The sequence below is a fragment of the Pristis pectinata genome, chromosome 12, assembly GCF_009764475.1.
Source record: "Pristis pectinata isolate sPriPec2 chromosome 12, sPriPec2.1.pri, whole genome shotgun sequence".
NCBI classification, from domain to species: Eukaryota; Metazoa; Chordata; class Chondrichthyes; order Rhinopristiformes; family Pristidae; genus Pristis; species Pristis pectinata.
In genome coordinates this window covers 4968301-4983906 of record NC_067416.1, presented here as the reverse complement: position 1 = coordinate 4983906, position 15606 = coordinate 4968301, and the positions used below count along the sequence as shown (strand labels likewise).

At 46.3% G+C, this 15606-nt stretch overlaps 1 protein-coding gene across 1 annotated transcript in view; it reads right to left on the bottom strand.

Moving 5' to 3' along the window:
- The window catches only part of abcc2 (ATP-binding cassette, sub-family C (CFTR/MRP), member 2), an 84047-nt gene that overhangs the window by 40356 nt on the left and 28085 nt on the right, over positions 1-15606 (bottom strand). Inside the window, exons 10-15 of the mRNA XM_052027106.1 lie at positions 14723-14977; positions 12366-12431; positions 10384-10521; positions 6819-6965; positions 4894-4978; positions 3342-3408 (exon numbers count right to left, since the gene is read on the bottom strand). Of these exons, the coding sequence (XP_051883066.1) occupies positions 3342-3408; positions 4894-4978; positions 6819-6965; positions 10384-10521; positions 12366-12431; positions 14723-14977 (758 nt within the window). The remainder of the gene's footprint in view (positions 1-3341; positions 3409-4893; positions 4979-6818; positions 6966-10383; positions 10522-12365; positions 12432-14722; positions 14978-15606) is intronic.

Here is a 15606-nt window from a genome sequence, read left to right as displayed (position 1 = left end):
TTCCAGCAGATTGTTCGTTGCTCCAGATTTCAGCATCTACAGTCTCTGGTGTCTCTGTCAAATCATTCCACTTTACTTTCACTTGTGTCATCCATTCAGTTACCTTCTCATGGAGGTTGAGTGTTCCTGTGACCAAAGTGGGAAGCTTGCTCACCTCTGAATGTGCTGGCTGTGGGTTCAATTCTCATTCCAGGCATTCAAGCACGAAATCCAGTGAGTTACTGAGGGAGTGCTACATTGGTCATTCCCCAAGGCTCTGTATGCTGCCTGCATTGAATAAAGAAATCCCATGGCTACTATTTAGTGGGGAGTTCCTCTCAGTGGTCATCCTGTCTCTCTCAACCAGCACTGCAGAAACAGATTACCTAGTTATTTATCCAACTGGTTTGTGGCAGGTAGTTGGCTGGAGTTACTCAGGCATTATGACAAAAAAGCAATTCATGTATGTGAAGGGTATTGAAATGCTTTGATGTCAGGAATAAACCCAAGGTCACAAAATCATAAGAATTTAAGATATAAGAGAAGCAGGAGGCCTTTCAGCCCTTTGAGACTGTTCCCCACTCATCAGGAGCTTCTACCTCAGTGACATTTCCCAGCCCTCTCCCCATATCCCTTGATTCTCTCAATGTCCAGAAATCTAAAATATAATGATATTTAAAATGAACACAAGTGATCTTCCACAGCAGTCCAGGGAAGAGAATCCCAAACATTCTCAGTGAAGATATTTCTCAGCTCCATCTTAAATGGCCTACTCCATGTTTTTGAACTTTGCCCTCCTGTTCCTAGACTTGACCCCGCAGCCAGGAGAAGCATCCTCCCTGCATCCAGCTGTCAAACCCTTTCAGAAGTTTGTTTGTTTTGATAAGATCTTTTCTCAGTTTTTTAGAGAATACAGCTTCCTCAAATCAAGAACATGCTGAGAGTGGTGCGTATTTGGAACGAGCTGCCAGAAATAGTGGTTGAGGCGGGCACATTAGTAACATTTGAAAGCCATCTAGATAAGTACATGGATAGGAGAGGTTTAGAGGGCTATGGGCCAAACGCAGGCAGATGGGACAAGCCCGCTGGGCAACACAGTTGGCATGGACAAGTTGGGCCGAAGGGCCTGTTTCCATGCTGTATGACTCTATGACTCCTCACAGGACAAACCCACCATCTCTGAAACTAATCTAAGAAACCTGCGCTGCACTCTCTCTATGGCAAGTACATCCTTCCTTCAGTAAGGAGACCAAAACTGTGCCCAAATCTCCAGGTGTAGGCTTACCAAGGTGCTATACAATTGCAGTAAGACCTTGTTACTCCTGTCATTAGATGATCGTTACTTCTGTAATTAAATGCCATTTTTTCTCCAAAGATTCACAGTGTGATGCAGTACAGAAGCCCATTCATCCCATCAACCCTGCACTGACTTTCAGAGAGCATCCCGATACTCCCACTCGCCTGCTTTATTGTCACATCGATATAAATTTTCAAGTTCAAGTTCAATTTTCCTCCTTAACCTCCTTATTCAGTCCCTCTTTTGCAAATGTATCAACCCCACCATGCACCACCATTCCAAATCCTAGCCACTTCCATAAAACCTCTCTGGTTCTTTTCCTAATCAGCTTAACTCTGCAATCAACCTGTCAGCCACGGGAAATGTCTTTTCTTTAATTTGTCTAGACCCATCACACTTGAAACAAGTTCTTTTACATTTCTGCCTGTAATTCTTTCATTCCATGCTACCCCGGCCACATCAAGGCTCAGTTCACTCTCCCAGGTAATTACCCCGAAAATCTACCCTTTAGTTCTAGTCTCTTCTGTACATTAACGAATCCTCATATGTGCTAATATTTGACTTCCAATCTCATGCACTGCTATTTCATGTCACAACCTTTCATGTGGGACCTTGCATATTCCTTCAAAAATGGTACATTTGCTTTTAGAACACAGAACATTACAGCCCATAATGTTGTGCTGACATTTTATCCTGCTCTAAGATCTATCTAACCTTTCCCTCCCACACAGCCCCCCATTTCTCTATCATTCATGTGTCTATCTAAGAGCCTCTTAAATGTCCCTAATGTATCTGCCCCCACAACCTCTGCCGGCAGTGCGTTCCACGCACCCACCGCTCTCCGTGTAAAAAAACTTGCCCCTGACATCCCCCTTATATCTTCCTCCAATCACCTTAAAATTATGTCCCCTCATGTTAGCCATTGTCGCCCTGGGAAAAAGTCTCTGATTGTCCACTCGATCTATGCCTTATCATCTTGTACACCTCTATCAAGTCACCTCTCATCCTCCTTCTCTCCAAAGAGAAAAGCCCAAGCTCACTCAACCTATCCTCATAAGACATGCTCTCCAATCCAGGCAACATCCTGATAAATCTCCTCTGCACCCTCTCTAAAGCTTCCACATCCTATAACGAGGTGACCTGCTCATGTATCCTGGCATTAAGTAGTATTGTGTGCAGTTCTGGTCACCACACTATAGGAAGGATGTGGTTGTACTGGAGAGAGGGCAGACCAGATTCTCCAGGATGTTGCCTGGATTGGAGGACTTTAGTTAGGGGGAAAGATTGGATAGGCTGGGCTTGTTTTCCCTGGAGCGAAGGGGTTTGAAGGGGTGACCTAACGGAAGTATATAAAATTATAAGAGATGCAAGAGACTGCAGAGGCTGGAGTCTGGAGCAAGAAACAAGATGCTGGAGGAACTCAGCAGGTCAGGCAGCATCCGTGGAGGGAAATGGACAGTCAACATTTTTCGAGTCAAGACCCTTCATCTGGACTGAAGGGCCTCGACCCAAATATTCGACTGTCCTAAAATTATGGGAGCCACAGACAGGGTAGATAGTCAAAATCTTTTCCCCATAGTTGTAGGATCAAAATCAAGAAGGATAGGCTTAAGATGAGAGGAAGGTGGTTTAAAGGGGATCTGAGGGATGTTTTTTCCACAGAGAGTGGCTGATATCTGGAACATGCTGCCAGAGGAAGTGGTGGAATCAGATAAAATCGCTATGTTTAAGAGGCATTTAGACACAAATAGGCAAGGCATAGAAGAGTATGGTTCCAATGCAGACAAAAGGGATGGGCAAAAAGGACAGCATGGGTGTGTTGGGCTGAAGGGCCTGTTTCTATGCTGTATGACTCTACTAGATTAGGTGAAAGTTTTTAGAAGGCCTTGCTAAATCAGGGGATGATTTTCTGAGGGTCCAGATACTTTAGAACAGACTCCAGGATTTTTTCTGGCAACTGATGTCCGTCTAACTGTCCTGGAGTTCCCTATTTTCCCTCATTTTCCTTCAAAGCTGCTTTACAAGGTAGATTAATAGGTTCCACATTCCCATGAGGACAACTTACTCCTTAATAGTTGGATCTCCACTTTTGTCCCACGAGAAGGACGCATCTGAGAAGCTGATTGCCGAATCTGGGGGAAAAGACAGACAAAACCTTATCCCTTTCACACCCAACAAATGTCAATGATTCATGATCAATCACAGTACACAATCTATCAGTTCATAGGTTGTCAAGGTATAGAAGAAGGCCCTGTATAACTGTAGTCAGACATCCTGCAGGAAAGACTTACGAGGAGCGGAAAAGATTTACAAAGATGTTGCCAGGACTTGAGGGACTGAGTTATGGAGAGAGGTTGGGCAGGCTAGAACTTTATTCCTCAGAGCATAGGAGAATGATGGGTGACCTTATAGGGGTGTATAAAATCATGAGGGGCATAGATAGGGTGAATGCGCACAGACCTTTTTCCCAGGGTTGGGGAATCAAGAACTAGAGGGTATAGGTTTACGGTGAAAGGGGAGAGATTTAATAGGAACTTGAGGGGCAACTTTTTCACCCAGAGGGTGGTCCGTATTAGAATGAGCTGCCAGAGGAAGTGGTTGAGGCAGGTACATTAACAACATTTAAAAGGTACTTGGACAGGTACATGGATAGGAAAGGTTTAGAGGGATAGTGGCCAAAGGTAGGCAAATGGGACTAGCTTAGATGGGAATCTTGGTTGGCATGGACCGGTTGGGCCGAAGGGCCTGTTTCCTGCTGTATGACTCTATGACTCTGTCCTTGATCTTGTACTCAAATCTTCCTTGTTCTCCTGATCTCGTCACTTCTCCCTTTGTTTCCAACTCTGAGATTAATGCCCTGTGTTTCCAAGTCAAGATCATTGCAATGTATCGATAAAACCAATAGACGGCCTCAGTTATAGCTAGAAAATAGACTGGCAGTTACCAGGATGTGAGATCTCAGCAGATAGCCATCATTCATCAGGTTTTATCAGGAGCTCCATACCCCAGAGTCAACGACCCTTCTACCTTTGCACCATGTTTGTCTTGTGTTACCAAGACTATGGATCAGGTGTCACTGGGACATGTTGTCCAGGCAACCTCAGAGTGAGAACACTTTTCATCCATTTGACTCATGCCGGAAGCCTAAGAGTTTTGGATCTCACCACAGACGTAAACGGGAACGTCGTCAGAGGTGAGAGACGACTCTGGACATTGGACTGTAGTTGTTGAGTTGGACGAGTGACCTACACTAGGGATTGCCTCCACGGAGGGGGACACTGACCTCTGCTTGCTGTGGTGACAGCTCGGACTAGTTGTCTACCATTAGTTATCTGCTGGGCTTGTTCTCCTACAGCTCGTTACTCCTGTTGACTTAAGGTTGTTATACCTTCACTAGGAACTGGCTTTTCACCCTTTGCAGAGACGTTTGGGTTAACAACCGATAGGTTGTCTACGGGCTTAATTTACCCCTCACTGCAGGACCAGTTTGCTCAGACAGCTTTGACTATTCATTCATGGTTCTCTGCTGTTTTGTTACAATGATGGATAATGCACTCCAGTTTTGCTCGAGCCATTAGCAATAACTAGACTGCTCTTGAGTTATTCAGCAAACCTACCGAGTCTGGAATTGTGTTGGATTGCAGATGTGTCCAAGTCTTTGCCTCCCAGAAACTTTTCGAGCCGTTTGCAGGAAACAGTGGCCTATGGGTAGAAAAAATAATAATGTAATTGTACGACATGTGTTGGATTAAGGAGGTATCAATGATTCCTTCAAATCTTGACAGAACACCTCAAGAGTCCAGTCTATTCTTCACTGCTCATCTCCTGGGGATCAGCTGTGGTTCAGAGGGCAACACCTTCCCCTCCGAGTGGGATCAGATCCCACTCAGGGGACTTGGCTCTGTAATCACAACACAGCATGGAAACAGGCCCCTCAGCTCAACTCATCAGTACCCACCAAGATGCCCATCCAAGCTAGTCCCATTTGCCTGCTTTTGACCCATATCCCTCTAAACTTTTCCTTTCCATGTACCTGTCCAAATATTTTTTAAATGTTGTTATTGTACCTGTCTCAACCACTTCTTCTGGCAGCTCCTTCCATACACGCATGACCCTTTGCATGAAGCAGTTGCCCCTCAGGTCCCTTTAAATCTTTCCCCTCTCACCTTAGACCTATGCCCTCTAGTTTATGATTCCCCAACCCTGGGAAAAAGACATTCACCATATCTATACCCCACATGATTTTACACACCTATCTAAGGTCACCCCTCAGTCTCCTATGCTCCAAGGAATAAAGTCCCAGCCTGCCCAACCTCTCCCTCCAACTCAGGCCCTCGAGTCCTGGCAACATTCTCGTAAATCTCCTTTGCACTCTTTCCAGCTTAATGACGTCCTTCCTATAACAGGGTGACCAAAACTGTACACAATACTCCAGATGCGGCCTCACCAAGGTCTGGTACAACTGCAACATGACATGCCAACTTCTATATTCAGTGCTGTGACTGATGAAGGCTAATGTGCCAAAAGCCTTCTTCACCACCCTGTCTACCTGCAACGCCACTTTCAAAGAACCATGTACTTGTACTCCTAGGTCCCTCTGTTCTACAACACTCCCCAGAGCTCTACCATTGACTGTGAAAGCCCTACCCTCATTTGTCTGCCCAAAGTGCAACACGTTGTATTTACCCGAATTAAACTCCAGGTTCATTGAAAGTGGCTACACAGGTAGACAGGGTGGTTAAGAAGGCTTATGGAATGCTTGCTTTCATTAATCGAGGTATAGAGCACAGGAGTCAAGAAGTTAGATGCATCTCTATAAAACTCTGGTTAGGCCGCATTTAGAGTATTGCGTGCAATTCTGGTCACCTCTCTATAGGGAGGATGTCGAGGCTTTAGGGAGGGTGCAGAGGAGGTTTACTAGGATGCTGCCTGGATTAGAGGGCATGTGCTATCAGGAGAGGCTGGACAAACTTGGGCTCTTTTCTCTGGAGCGGCAGAGGCTGAGGGGTGATCTGTTGGAAGTGTATAAAATTATGAGGGGCATAGATAGGGTGCACAAGCAATATCTTTTTCCCATTATTGAGCGATCCAATACCAGAGGGCATGCATTTAAAGTGAGAGGGGGTAGGTTCGGAGCAAACGTGAAGGGTACGTTTTTTACTCAGAGAGTGGTAGGTGCCTGGAATGCGTTGCCTGATAGGGTGGTGGAGGCAAATTCATTGGGGGTTTTAAGAGGGGCTCGGATAAGCACATGAATGAGAGGAAAATGGAGGCAGATGGGCATTCTGTAGGTAGGAGGGAATAGCTATGTGAGCACAACATTGTGGGCCGAAGGACCTGTTCTGTGCTGTACTGTTCTATGTTCTCTGTTCCAGGTTCCATCAGGTTCCATTGGGCTTGTCGTTTGGTCACCAGAGTCTGACCTGGATATTAATTGCATCGTAGCGGTCTTTTGTTCTTTCTCAGCCACCAGTGGAGGCTGTGTAACTACTCCTCGAGATAATGGGTTTCAGAATATCAGATTAATTTCTACAGATCGTACCTGGGTTATCGATGAGATGAGTATGGGTATCATCGCCAGAGGAAACCTCAGTATGTTGAAGAGCGAGATGGAAGTGAATGCCTTTCCAGCATCCAAAACGTTGTTCTTGTCGACGGCAAGATAGACAGCAAAGCTGACCAGAGAAACCTATGGAACATGGAATTGGATCATCACACGGTACTTTCCAACCTTATCAACCCACAGCAGGCAACCAGTAAAGCTGCCTGGTTTTCATCCATCCTTGGGACATGGACACCACTAGTAATGTAGGAGCTAACACATAATGCTATTACAGTGCCAGCGACCTGGATTCAATTCCCACTGCTGCCTGTAAGGAGTTTGTGTGTTCTCCCCGTGTCTTCATGGGTTTCCTCCTGGTGCTCTGGTTTCCTCCCACATTCCAAAGACGTACGGGTTAGGAGCTGTGGGCATGCTATGTTGGCACCAGAAGCGTGGCAACACATGTGGGCTGCCCCCAGCACATTCTTAGAAACGCAAAAAAGACGTATTTCACCATGTATTTCGATGTACATGTGACTAATAAATAAATATCCAAATATCTAAACCAGATGACCCTTGAGAAGATGCTAATGAGCCTTCTTTGTTGTTTGTGGGAGTTTGCTGGGAGCAAACTGACTCTTGTGTATTCTACATCACAACTGTGAGCTCAAAAATGCTCTTCATTGTTTCTGCAGAACTTTAGGACATCCTCATGGTCTAGTACTCACCAACAAAAGCCAAACCCTACCTCCTGCTGGGAATTATCATTCCTTTCCACCAATAACACTCTGCACGGACAGTAAATGGAGACATCCAGAATTTACATTTTGCTTTCAGAAGGCTAAGTTTGGCTTTCAAATGCTGCCTGGCCTTGTCGACCTGCAGGGTAGCTGGTCATTGGCGAGACCAAGCTTGGGTGGAAATGGGGCAACAAGATGTGTGCAAGATCATGCGAGACAAAATTAAGAAGTTACCAAAAAAAGTGGTCAAAGGAAAGAGTGAACCAGTCTATGACGACTGCAGAATTGTTACTGGATTTCAACGCTTTTATTTAAGACAACTAGTCTCAACTTCTGGAGAAGTACAGAGACTGTTGCTGAAATGAAATGAGGGAGTGCGGCAGGTCACTCAGGACCCTGCTCAGGCAGTGGCGCTATCAGTGGAGGCACTTTGCATCAAGTCGACAGCCCTGCTTTGATGAGCTGTTTCACAAGAGGGTCCATGCAATGAGATCTCTGCCACAACACACCACCATCACAGACCTTGCAAGATCTTGTCCTCGTTCTTCACAGGCATGCAAAACCAGGTTCAGACCTGCAAGAGGGCTTCTGCTATAATTCGACCATTTGTAGAAATTGATCAGATTTTTGGTATCAGTGGGCTTTGTGCCAAAGAACTTTGTAAGTTGTTTTCCACAGATAATGCGGAAGCTCTGAGGAGATCAGAGCTGGATTGTTTCTTAAACACAAGAACCTTTTCAGAAGTATTTCAACAAGAGGTCTACTTGTTGTTGAACAAAGAGAAGTGAAAGAAATTTTGCCATTAATCTTTCCAAGCATAAAATGACTAATCAGTTTTTAAACTATATGTTGCTGTAGGAAGGATGTGGTTGTGCTGGAGAGAATGCAGCTGAGATTCACCAGGACTTTAGTTATGGGGAGAGATTTGATAGGCTGGGCTTGTTTTCCCTGGAGCGAAGGAGGCTGAGGGGTGACCTGATGGAGGTATATAAGAGTATAAGAGGCAGGGTAGACAGTCAGAGGCTTTGGTCCACACTAGTGGTATCAAAAACAAGAGGGCATAGGTTAGGTGAGAGTTAGGAGTTTTAAAGGGGATCTGAGGGACAAGTATTTTACGCAACGAGTAGTTGATATCTAGTCATAGGGTCATAGAGTCACACAGCATGGCCCTTTGGCCCATCTCGTCCATGCTGACCATGGTGCCCACCAAGCTAGTCCCACTTGCCTGCATTTGACCCATATCCCTCTAAGTCCCACCCATCCACATACTTATCCAAATGTCTTTTGAACGTTGTTTTCGTAGCCGTCTATTCCACATACTCACCACCCTCCGCATGAAGAAGTTGCCCCTCGGGTCCCTTTTACATCCTCCCCCTCTCACCTTAAGCCTATCCTCTCTAGTTTTCAGTTCCCCTTCCCTGGGAAAAAGACTGCGTGCTTTCACCCTGCCTTTGCCCCTCATGGTTTTTACGCACCTCTATATAAAGTCAAATGTGGTGGAATCAGATACACTACGTGTGAGAGTCATTTAGATAGGCAGTTAAATAGGCAAAGCATAAAAGTGTGTGTTCCTAATGCAGATAGATGGGATTAGTATGGACATGGTTTTGTGCTGTACAACTCTACAACTCTTTGACAGGATTTGGGACTAATTTCAGTCAGGAAGTAACTGCAATTTGTTGATCATTAGTGACTGACACCCTGGGAACTGATAAACTCACCATCTTCCGGTATCCGAGTGTTTGTTTACGATCACTTCGGTTTTGCGTGTGAGGTAACTTGTACGCATACTTTGACAGTGATATAAGGGAAGCCTATTAAATTGCTCAAAATAATTTGAGTTTCCTGCTAATTGGCATTGCAGGATTACTGTGCTGTTGGATGCTGGCTTGTAATCTCTTGCTGATTTTAAGCAAAGTGGACTTCGTCTCCAAAGATTTTGTCTCAAATTGTCTGTTCCACACGTCTGAACTCTAAACTGCTGGACTGGGCGCACGGGGGTGGGGGGGGGGGGGGAGAGGCATAATTCTAGGTCTTACAACAGCAAGGAATTGCTAAAGGTCTTTGAAAAAGATTTGCAATGCATTGCAAGCTTTGTAATTAGAAAATGACCATTACTCTTGATGGGTGCCTTAAAACCCATGTCATCCAGCAGTGACTAACCCTTTACGCCCTATAACAGGTTGAGCCGCTGCCTCACAGCACCAGAGACCCGAGTTCAATCCTGACCTCAGGTGCTGTCTGTGTGGAGTTTGCACGCTCTCCCTGTATCTGTGTGGGTTTCCTCCGGGTGCTCCAGTTTCCTCCCACATTCCAAAGCAGTGCGATTTGCTACGTTAATTAGCCGTGTAAATTGCCCATAGTCTGTCGGTGAGTGGTAGAATTTGGGGGAATTGATGGGGATGTGGGGAGAATAAAATGGGATTAGTGCAGGATTAGTGTAAGTGGGTGGTTGATGGTGTGGGTTAAATGCTCAGTTTCCATACAGATGTCTCTGTGACTCTAAGCTGTTATTGTTGCCCGAAGAATAGAAGTGAAGTGTTTGAAATTATTGACTTCCACAGATAGACCATTCTTCACCAGTCTGGTCTCCAGAATTCCCTCTCCAACCCCTTCTGCTTTGATCTCTCTTCCCCTTTAAGGCACCTTTTAAAACCCCATTCTTGGACTACCTGCCCTTACATTTCCATATCATCACTCTTTGAGACATTTTGTTATGTTAAAGGCACAATATAAATGCAGATCATTGTTGTTGCTAACTCTCCATTTGATGCATACCAAGATTTTCACTGAAAAGACATCCTGATATTACATACAATACTTACCATGAAAGGTGCACACATAACAAGGAAAATAGCAATAGCCAGCAAGTATGTAGACTTCTTTATCATTTTCAACTCATTCTCTCTTATTTCGAAAATCTTTTGTTCAAAGGATGGTTCCCAGGCATAAAATTTCATAACCTAACAAAGTAAAAAAGAATTAGCAAGATTCTGGGTATGCGGCTGTGTTCTGGTGAACTGATCTCAATTTCACAGGAGGCCAAAAATGTCAGTTCTCAAACATCCCCTCGTACCTCTCCCTGAACCAGGACCCCATCAGTGAACACCAGGCCATCACCTCCAGTCACGCACCACATTTCCTTAGGAGATCTTCCCTCCGCAGTCTCCAAGCCCTGCACATCCTGTTTCTCTCTCCCGCTCAAGATCCACATGCAGGAATGTCCTGGTTCAGCTTGTCACCGAACACTCTCACAAACTTCTACAGATGTACTGATGAGAGCATCCTAACTGGTTGCACCATGGTCTTCCACAGAGAGGGCAGGACGGGGGTGATGAAGTGGGCAGGTGATTAGTTAGTGAGGTGGTGCACTCTGTGTGCTGTTTATGCTCCTGATGCATGGCCTCAAAATTCTCCATACCACCCTGATCATGGGCTAGGGATTCCCAGGAGTCAGTGGGAACGCCGTATTTATCTTTGAGCACATCCTTCAAATCATGAAGATGCCACGGCCAAGAAAGCTCACCAGCGCCTCTACTTCCTCAGGAGGCTAAAGAAATTTGGTTTGTCCCCTGTGACTCTCACCAACTTTTACCAATGCACCATAGCATCCGATCGGGATGCATCATGGCTTGGTTCGGCAACTGCTCTGCCCAGGACCGCAAGAAGCTGCAGACTTGTGGACACAGCCCAGCGCATCACGGACACCAGCCTCCCCTCCTTGGACTCTTGTCATTACCTCTCGCTGTCTTGGTGAAGCAGCCAGCATAATCGAAGACCCCACCCACCTGGGTCATTCTCTCTTCTCTCCTCTTCCATCGGGTAGAAGATACAGGAGCCTGAGGGCACGTACCACCAGACTTAAGGACAGCTTCTACCCCACTGTGATAAGACTATCGAACGGTTCCCTTGTACGACGAGATGGACTTTGACCTCACGATCTACCTTGTTGTGACCTTGCACCTTATTGCACTGCACTTTCTCTGTAGCTGTGACACTTTACTCTGTACTGTTATTGGTTTTACCTGTACTACCTCAATGCACTCTGTACTAACTCAATGTAACTGCACTGTGTAATGAATTGACCTGTATGATTGGTATGCAAGGCAAGTTTTTCACTGTACCTCGGTACAAGTGACAATAATAAACCAAGACCAATACGAATCTTTTCCTCTTTCTGTGATGGAATAGTGTGGCTGTTTCAAGAGTCTGGGACATCTATGACCCTTTTTAAAGGCAAGGGGCCAAAGATCTTGCCCTTCCTCTGATTACTTCTGTCCTTGTGCTCACTAATATGTTCAGGCAATAGGGTGGCAGAGTGGTGCCGTTGGTAAAACCGCTGCCCCACAGCGCCAGAGACCCGGGTTCAAATCTGACCTCGGGCACTGTCTGTGCGGAGCTTGCACGTTCTCCCTGTGCCCGTGTGGGTCTAGGTTTCCTCCGGGTGCTCTGGTTTCCTCCCACTGACGTGGAGGTTAGTAGATTAATCGGCTTGTCCCCAGTGTGTAGGTGAGTGGTAGAATCTGGGGGAGGTCGATGGGAATCTGGGGAAAACGAGAAAGATGGGATTAACGTAGGATTGGTATAAATGGGTGGTTGACGGTCAGCACGAATTCAACAGGCTGAATGGCCTGTTTCCATGCTGTATCTCTCTATGACTCTGTGACACGTGACCATGGGGTATAGACAACCGGTGGCTGGGATCTCCTCACCACCTTGAGGATCAACACCTCCGACCCTCACACTGTCACTCCCGTCTCCCATTCATTGTCAACCTTCCAGCCTGGGTCCCCCGTATGGAAATTACCTTAATCCCGCTCAGAATATCATTCATTAATTTCATCCGCCGGTCTTTGTGCTTCATGTTTTTCACCTGTCGAAATAGGAGATCAAGTTAAGATTGTTGGTAATAATCTCACTGAGTATCGTGCTCCCGCTCTCTGAGTACCTTCTGGGACTGAGCTGGAACAGCACTGAGACAACAGCAACAGGTCACTCTGCCCAGCTCTGCCTGTTTGATTGACAGCCGCACATCATCCAATCATCCAGTCATGAGCTTGTGTACTGTCCAATAAGATGAGGGAGGGTGGGCACTATGGGTCTGGTTGCCCTGGGAGACAAGGGGGAGGGAGGCTGTGGCTTTAAAGTAATGGGTGGGATGTCCAGGGGAGATATCAGAGGAAGGTTTTTTACCCAGAGAGTGGTTGGGGCGTGGAATGCGCTGCCTGGGGCGGTGCTGGAGGCAGGTACATTGGTCAAATTCAAGAGATTACTAGATAAGCATTTGGAGGAATTTAAAATAGAGGGATATGTGGGAGGAAGGGGTTAGATAGTATTAGGCGAGATTTAAAGGTCGGCACAACATTGTGGGCCGAAGGGCCTGTATTGTGCTGCACTGTTCTATGGTCCTATGGTAAACCCCTAACAATAGGTCCGAGTGGATTTGGCAACCCTTGGGCAAAGTTCAGGCCAGCCAACTTGGAATGGTGGCATGGAGTCATACAGCACGTAAATAGGCCCTTTGGCCCATGCAGTCTGCACTGACTATCAAGCACCCATTATACTAACCCTACGCTAATCTTACTTTGTTCTCCCCACAGTCCTATCAACTCCCCCCCCACCCCAGATTCTACCACTCATCTACACACAAGGGACAATTTACAGTGGTCAACCAACCTACCAACTTGCACGTCTATGGGATGTGGGAGGAAACCCGAGCACCCAGAGGAAACCCGCGTGGTCTCAGGGAGAACATGCAAACTCTACGCAGTACTGGAGGTCAGGATTGAACCCGGGTCGCTGGAGCTGTGAGACACAATGCTGCCCATAGCGATGGGATACTTAGTTCAGTCATGAGTCATACAGCACAGAAACAGGCCCTTTGACACACAAAAGTCCAAACTGATATCAATGCAAGTTTAAATACAGTGACCATTTTCCTGACCACTTACGTCAAGTGGCTCCCCAATGGGTACTGTTCAAATAGAGAGGGGCCTAAGTCTGCACACCTGCACCTTGTGATTTCAAAAGCCAATCACTGCTGTGTTTAATTAGAAGTGGTTTGTTAGCTAACATCATTTATGTATTTAAATATTGAAATGTGTTCATCAATACATGTTAGTTTTTTAGAACGTTATGTTTATTTGGGGGATGCACTGGATACAAAGGAGAGGGGTTTGGCAGTACACACAATTTTTTTATTATCTCTGGGAAGTCTGTTCCCTTATCTCTTGCGGATGACAAAGGCTTACTCATGGAACGTAGGCTTTGCTAACAGGGTCAGTAAAGGGTGATCAGGAGCAGCCCATTCCTTTAGCGGAAGAGTCAATGACAGAAGAACACAGACTGAAGTAAGTTGGGGAAGCATCAAAGCGCAGTTGAGGAAAATAATTGATACAGTCATGAAGAAGGCATGTCAGCAGTTTTACTTCGTTAAGGAGCTTGAGGAGATTTGGTATGTCAACAAAGACCCTTACAAGTTTCTATAGATGTACGGTGGAGAGCATTCTGACTGGTTTCATCACCGCCTGGTATGGAGGCTCCAACGCACAGGATTGTAAGAGGCTGCAGAGGGTTGTAGACTCAGCCAGCTTCATCGCGGGCACAGCCCTCCCAGCCACCGAGGACACCTTCAAGAGGCGGTGCCTCGAGAAGGCGGCATCCATCACTGAGGACCCTCACCATCCGGGACATGCCCTCTTCTCGTTACTACCATCGGGGAGGAGGTACAGGAGCCTGAAGACCCACACTCAACGATTCAGGAACAGCTTCCCCTCCACCATCAGACTTCTGAACGGTCCATGAACCCATGAACACTACCTCATTTGTTTTTGCACTATTTATTTCTGTAATTTATAGATTTTTGTCTGTGCACTGTACTGCTGACGCAAAACAGGACATTTCACGTCATATGTCAGTGCTAGTAAATCTGATTCTAATTCTGTTTATGTTCATGTCTGTAACGTACTGTGCTGCTGCCACAAAAAGCTAATTTTCATGGCACTTATACCCTGGGTGCGTATGCCCATGACAGTACACTTGAACTTGAACTGTATCCGAGGTGCTCCTCTGGGTAGTCAGTTGCCCGTCTGCAGCCCCTCCCCTGGGCCCACGACATCCCCGACTAACCTTGACAAAGGCCACTTCAGAACGACGCTTCGTTACCTGCAGGGCTCTGCTTTTACTGGCCAGCACTCCATTGATGGGAATGAGGAAGATCATGACCGCAAACCCAGCCAGGACCGAAGGCCCCAGCTCCTGCCACAGAAAGATGATGCCGATCACAATCTGAAGCGGGGCTGACCACAGCAGATGGATGAAGTTCGTGACGTCATTGAACCTCTGTGCGTCCACAGCCATCAAGTTCACAATCTCCCCTACAGTGGACTCCTTCCGGGTGGCATTGGACACTGTCAGGGCCTGTCAAAGAACAATGGAAAGTTCATTAATCACAACCGGTAACACCCACTCAGTCAGTGTCCAACTTAAACCTGACTCCACTTGCCTCTCCCGAGTATCCCCTCAACTAACAAACAATTCGGCCAAGTTACTTGAACCTCCGGCAACTCACAGCAAGTGTGCAGGGTCCACTAGATCAATGAAACAAACAACTTGCATTTATATAGCACCTTTAATTAGGCAGGCACGGTAGTGTAGCGGTTAGTATAACGCCTTACAGCGCCAGCAACCCAGGTTCAATTCCAGCCGCTGTCTGTAAGGAGTTTGTACGTTCTCCCCGTGTCTGCGTGGGTTTCCTCCGGGTGCTCCGGTTTCCTCCCACATTCCAAAGACGTACGGGTTAGGAAGTTGTGGGCGTGCTATGTTGGCACCAGAAGTATGGCGACACTTGCGGGCTGCCCCCAGAACACTCTACGCAAAAGACACATTTCACTGTGTGTTTCGATGTACATGTGACTAATAAAGAAATCTTATCTGATCTTAATGTGGCACCTGTCTCCATGGTCCTGCCCTGCAAAACTTTGCAATCACACCTATCATTCTCTGAGAAGGGGCAGAGAATATGAGAGTTGGGATGTTGGGTTACAACT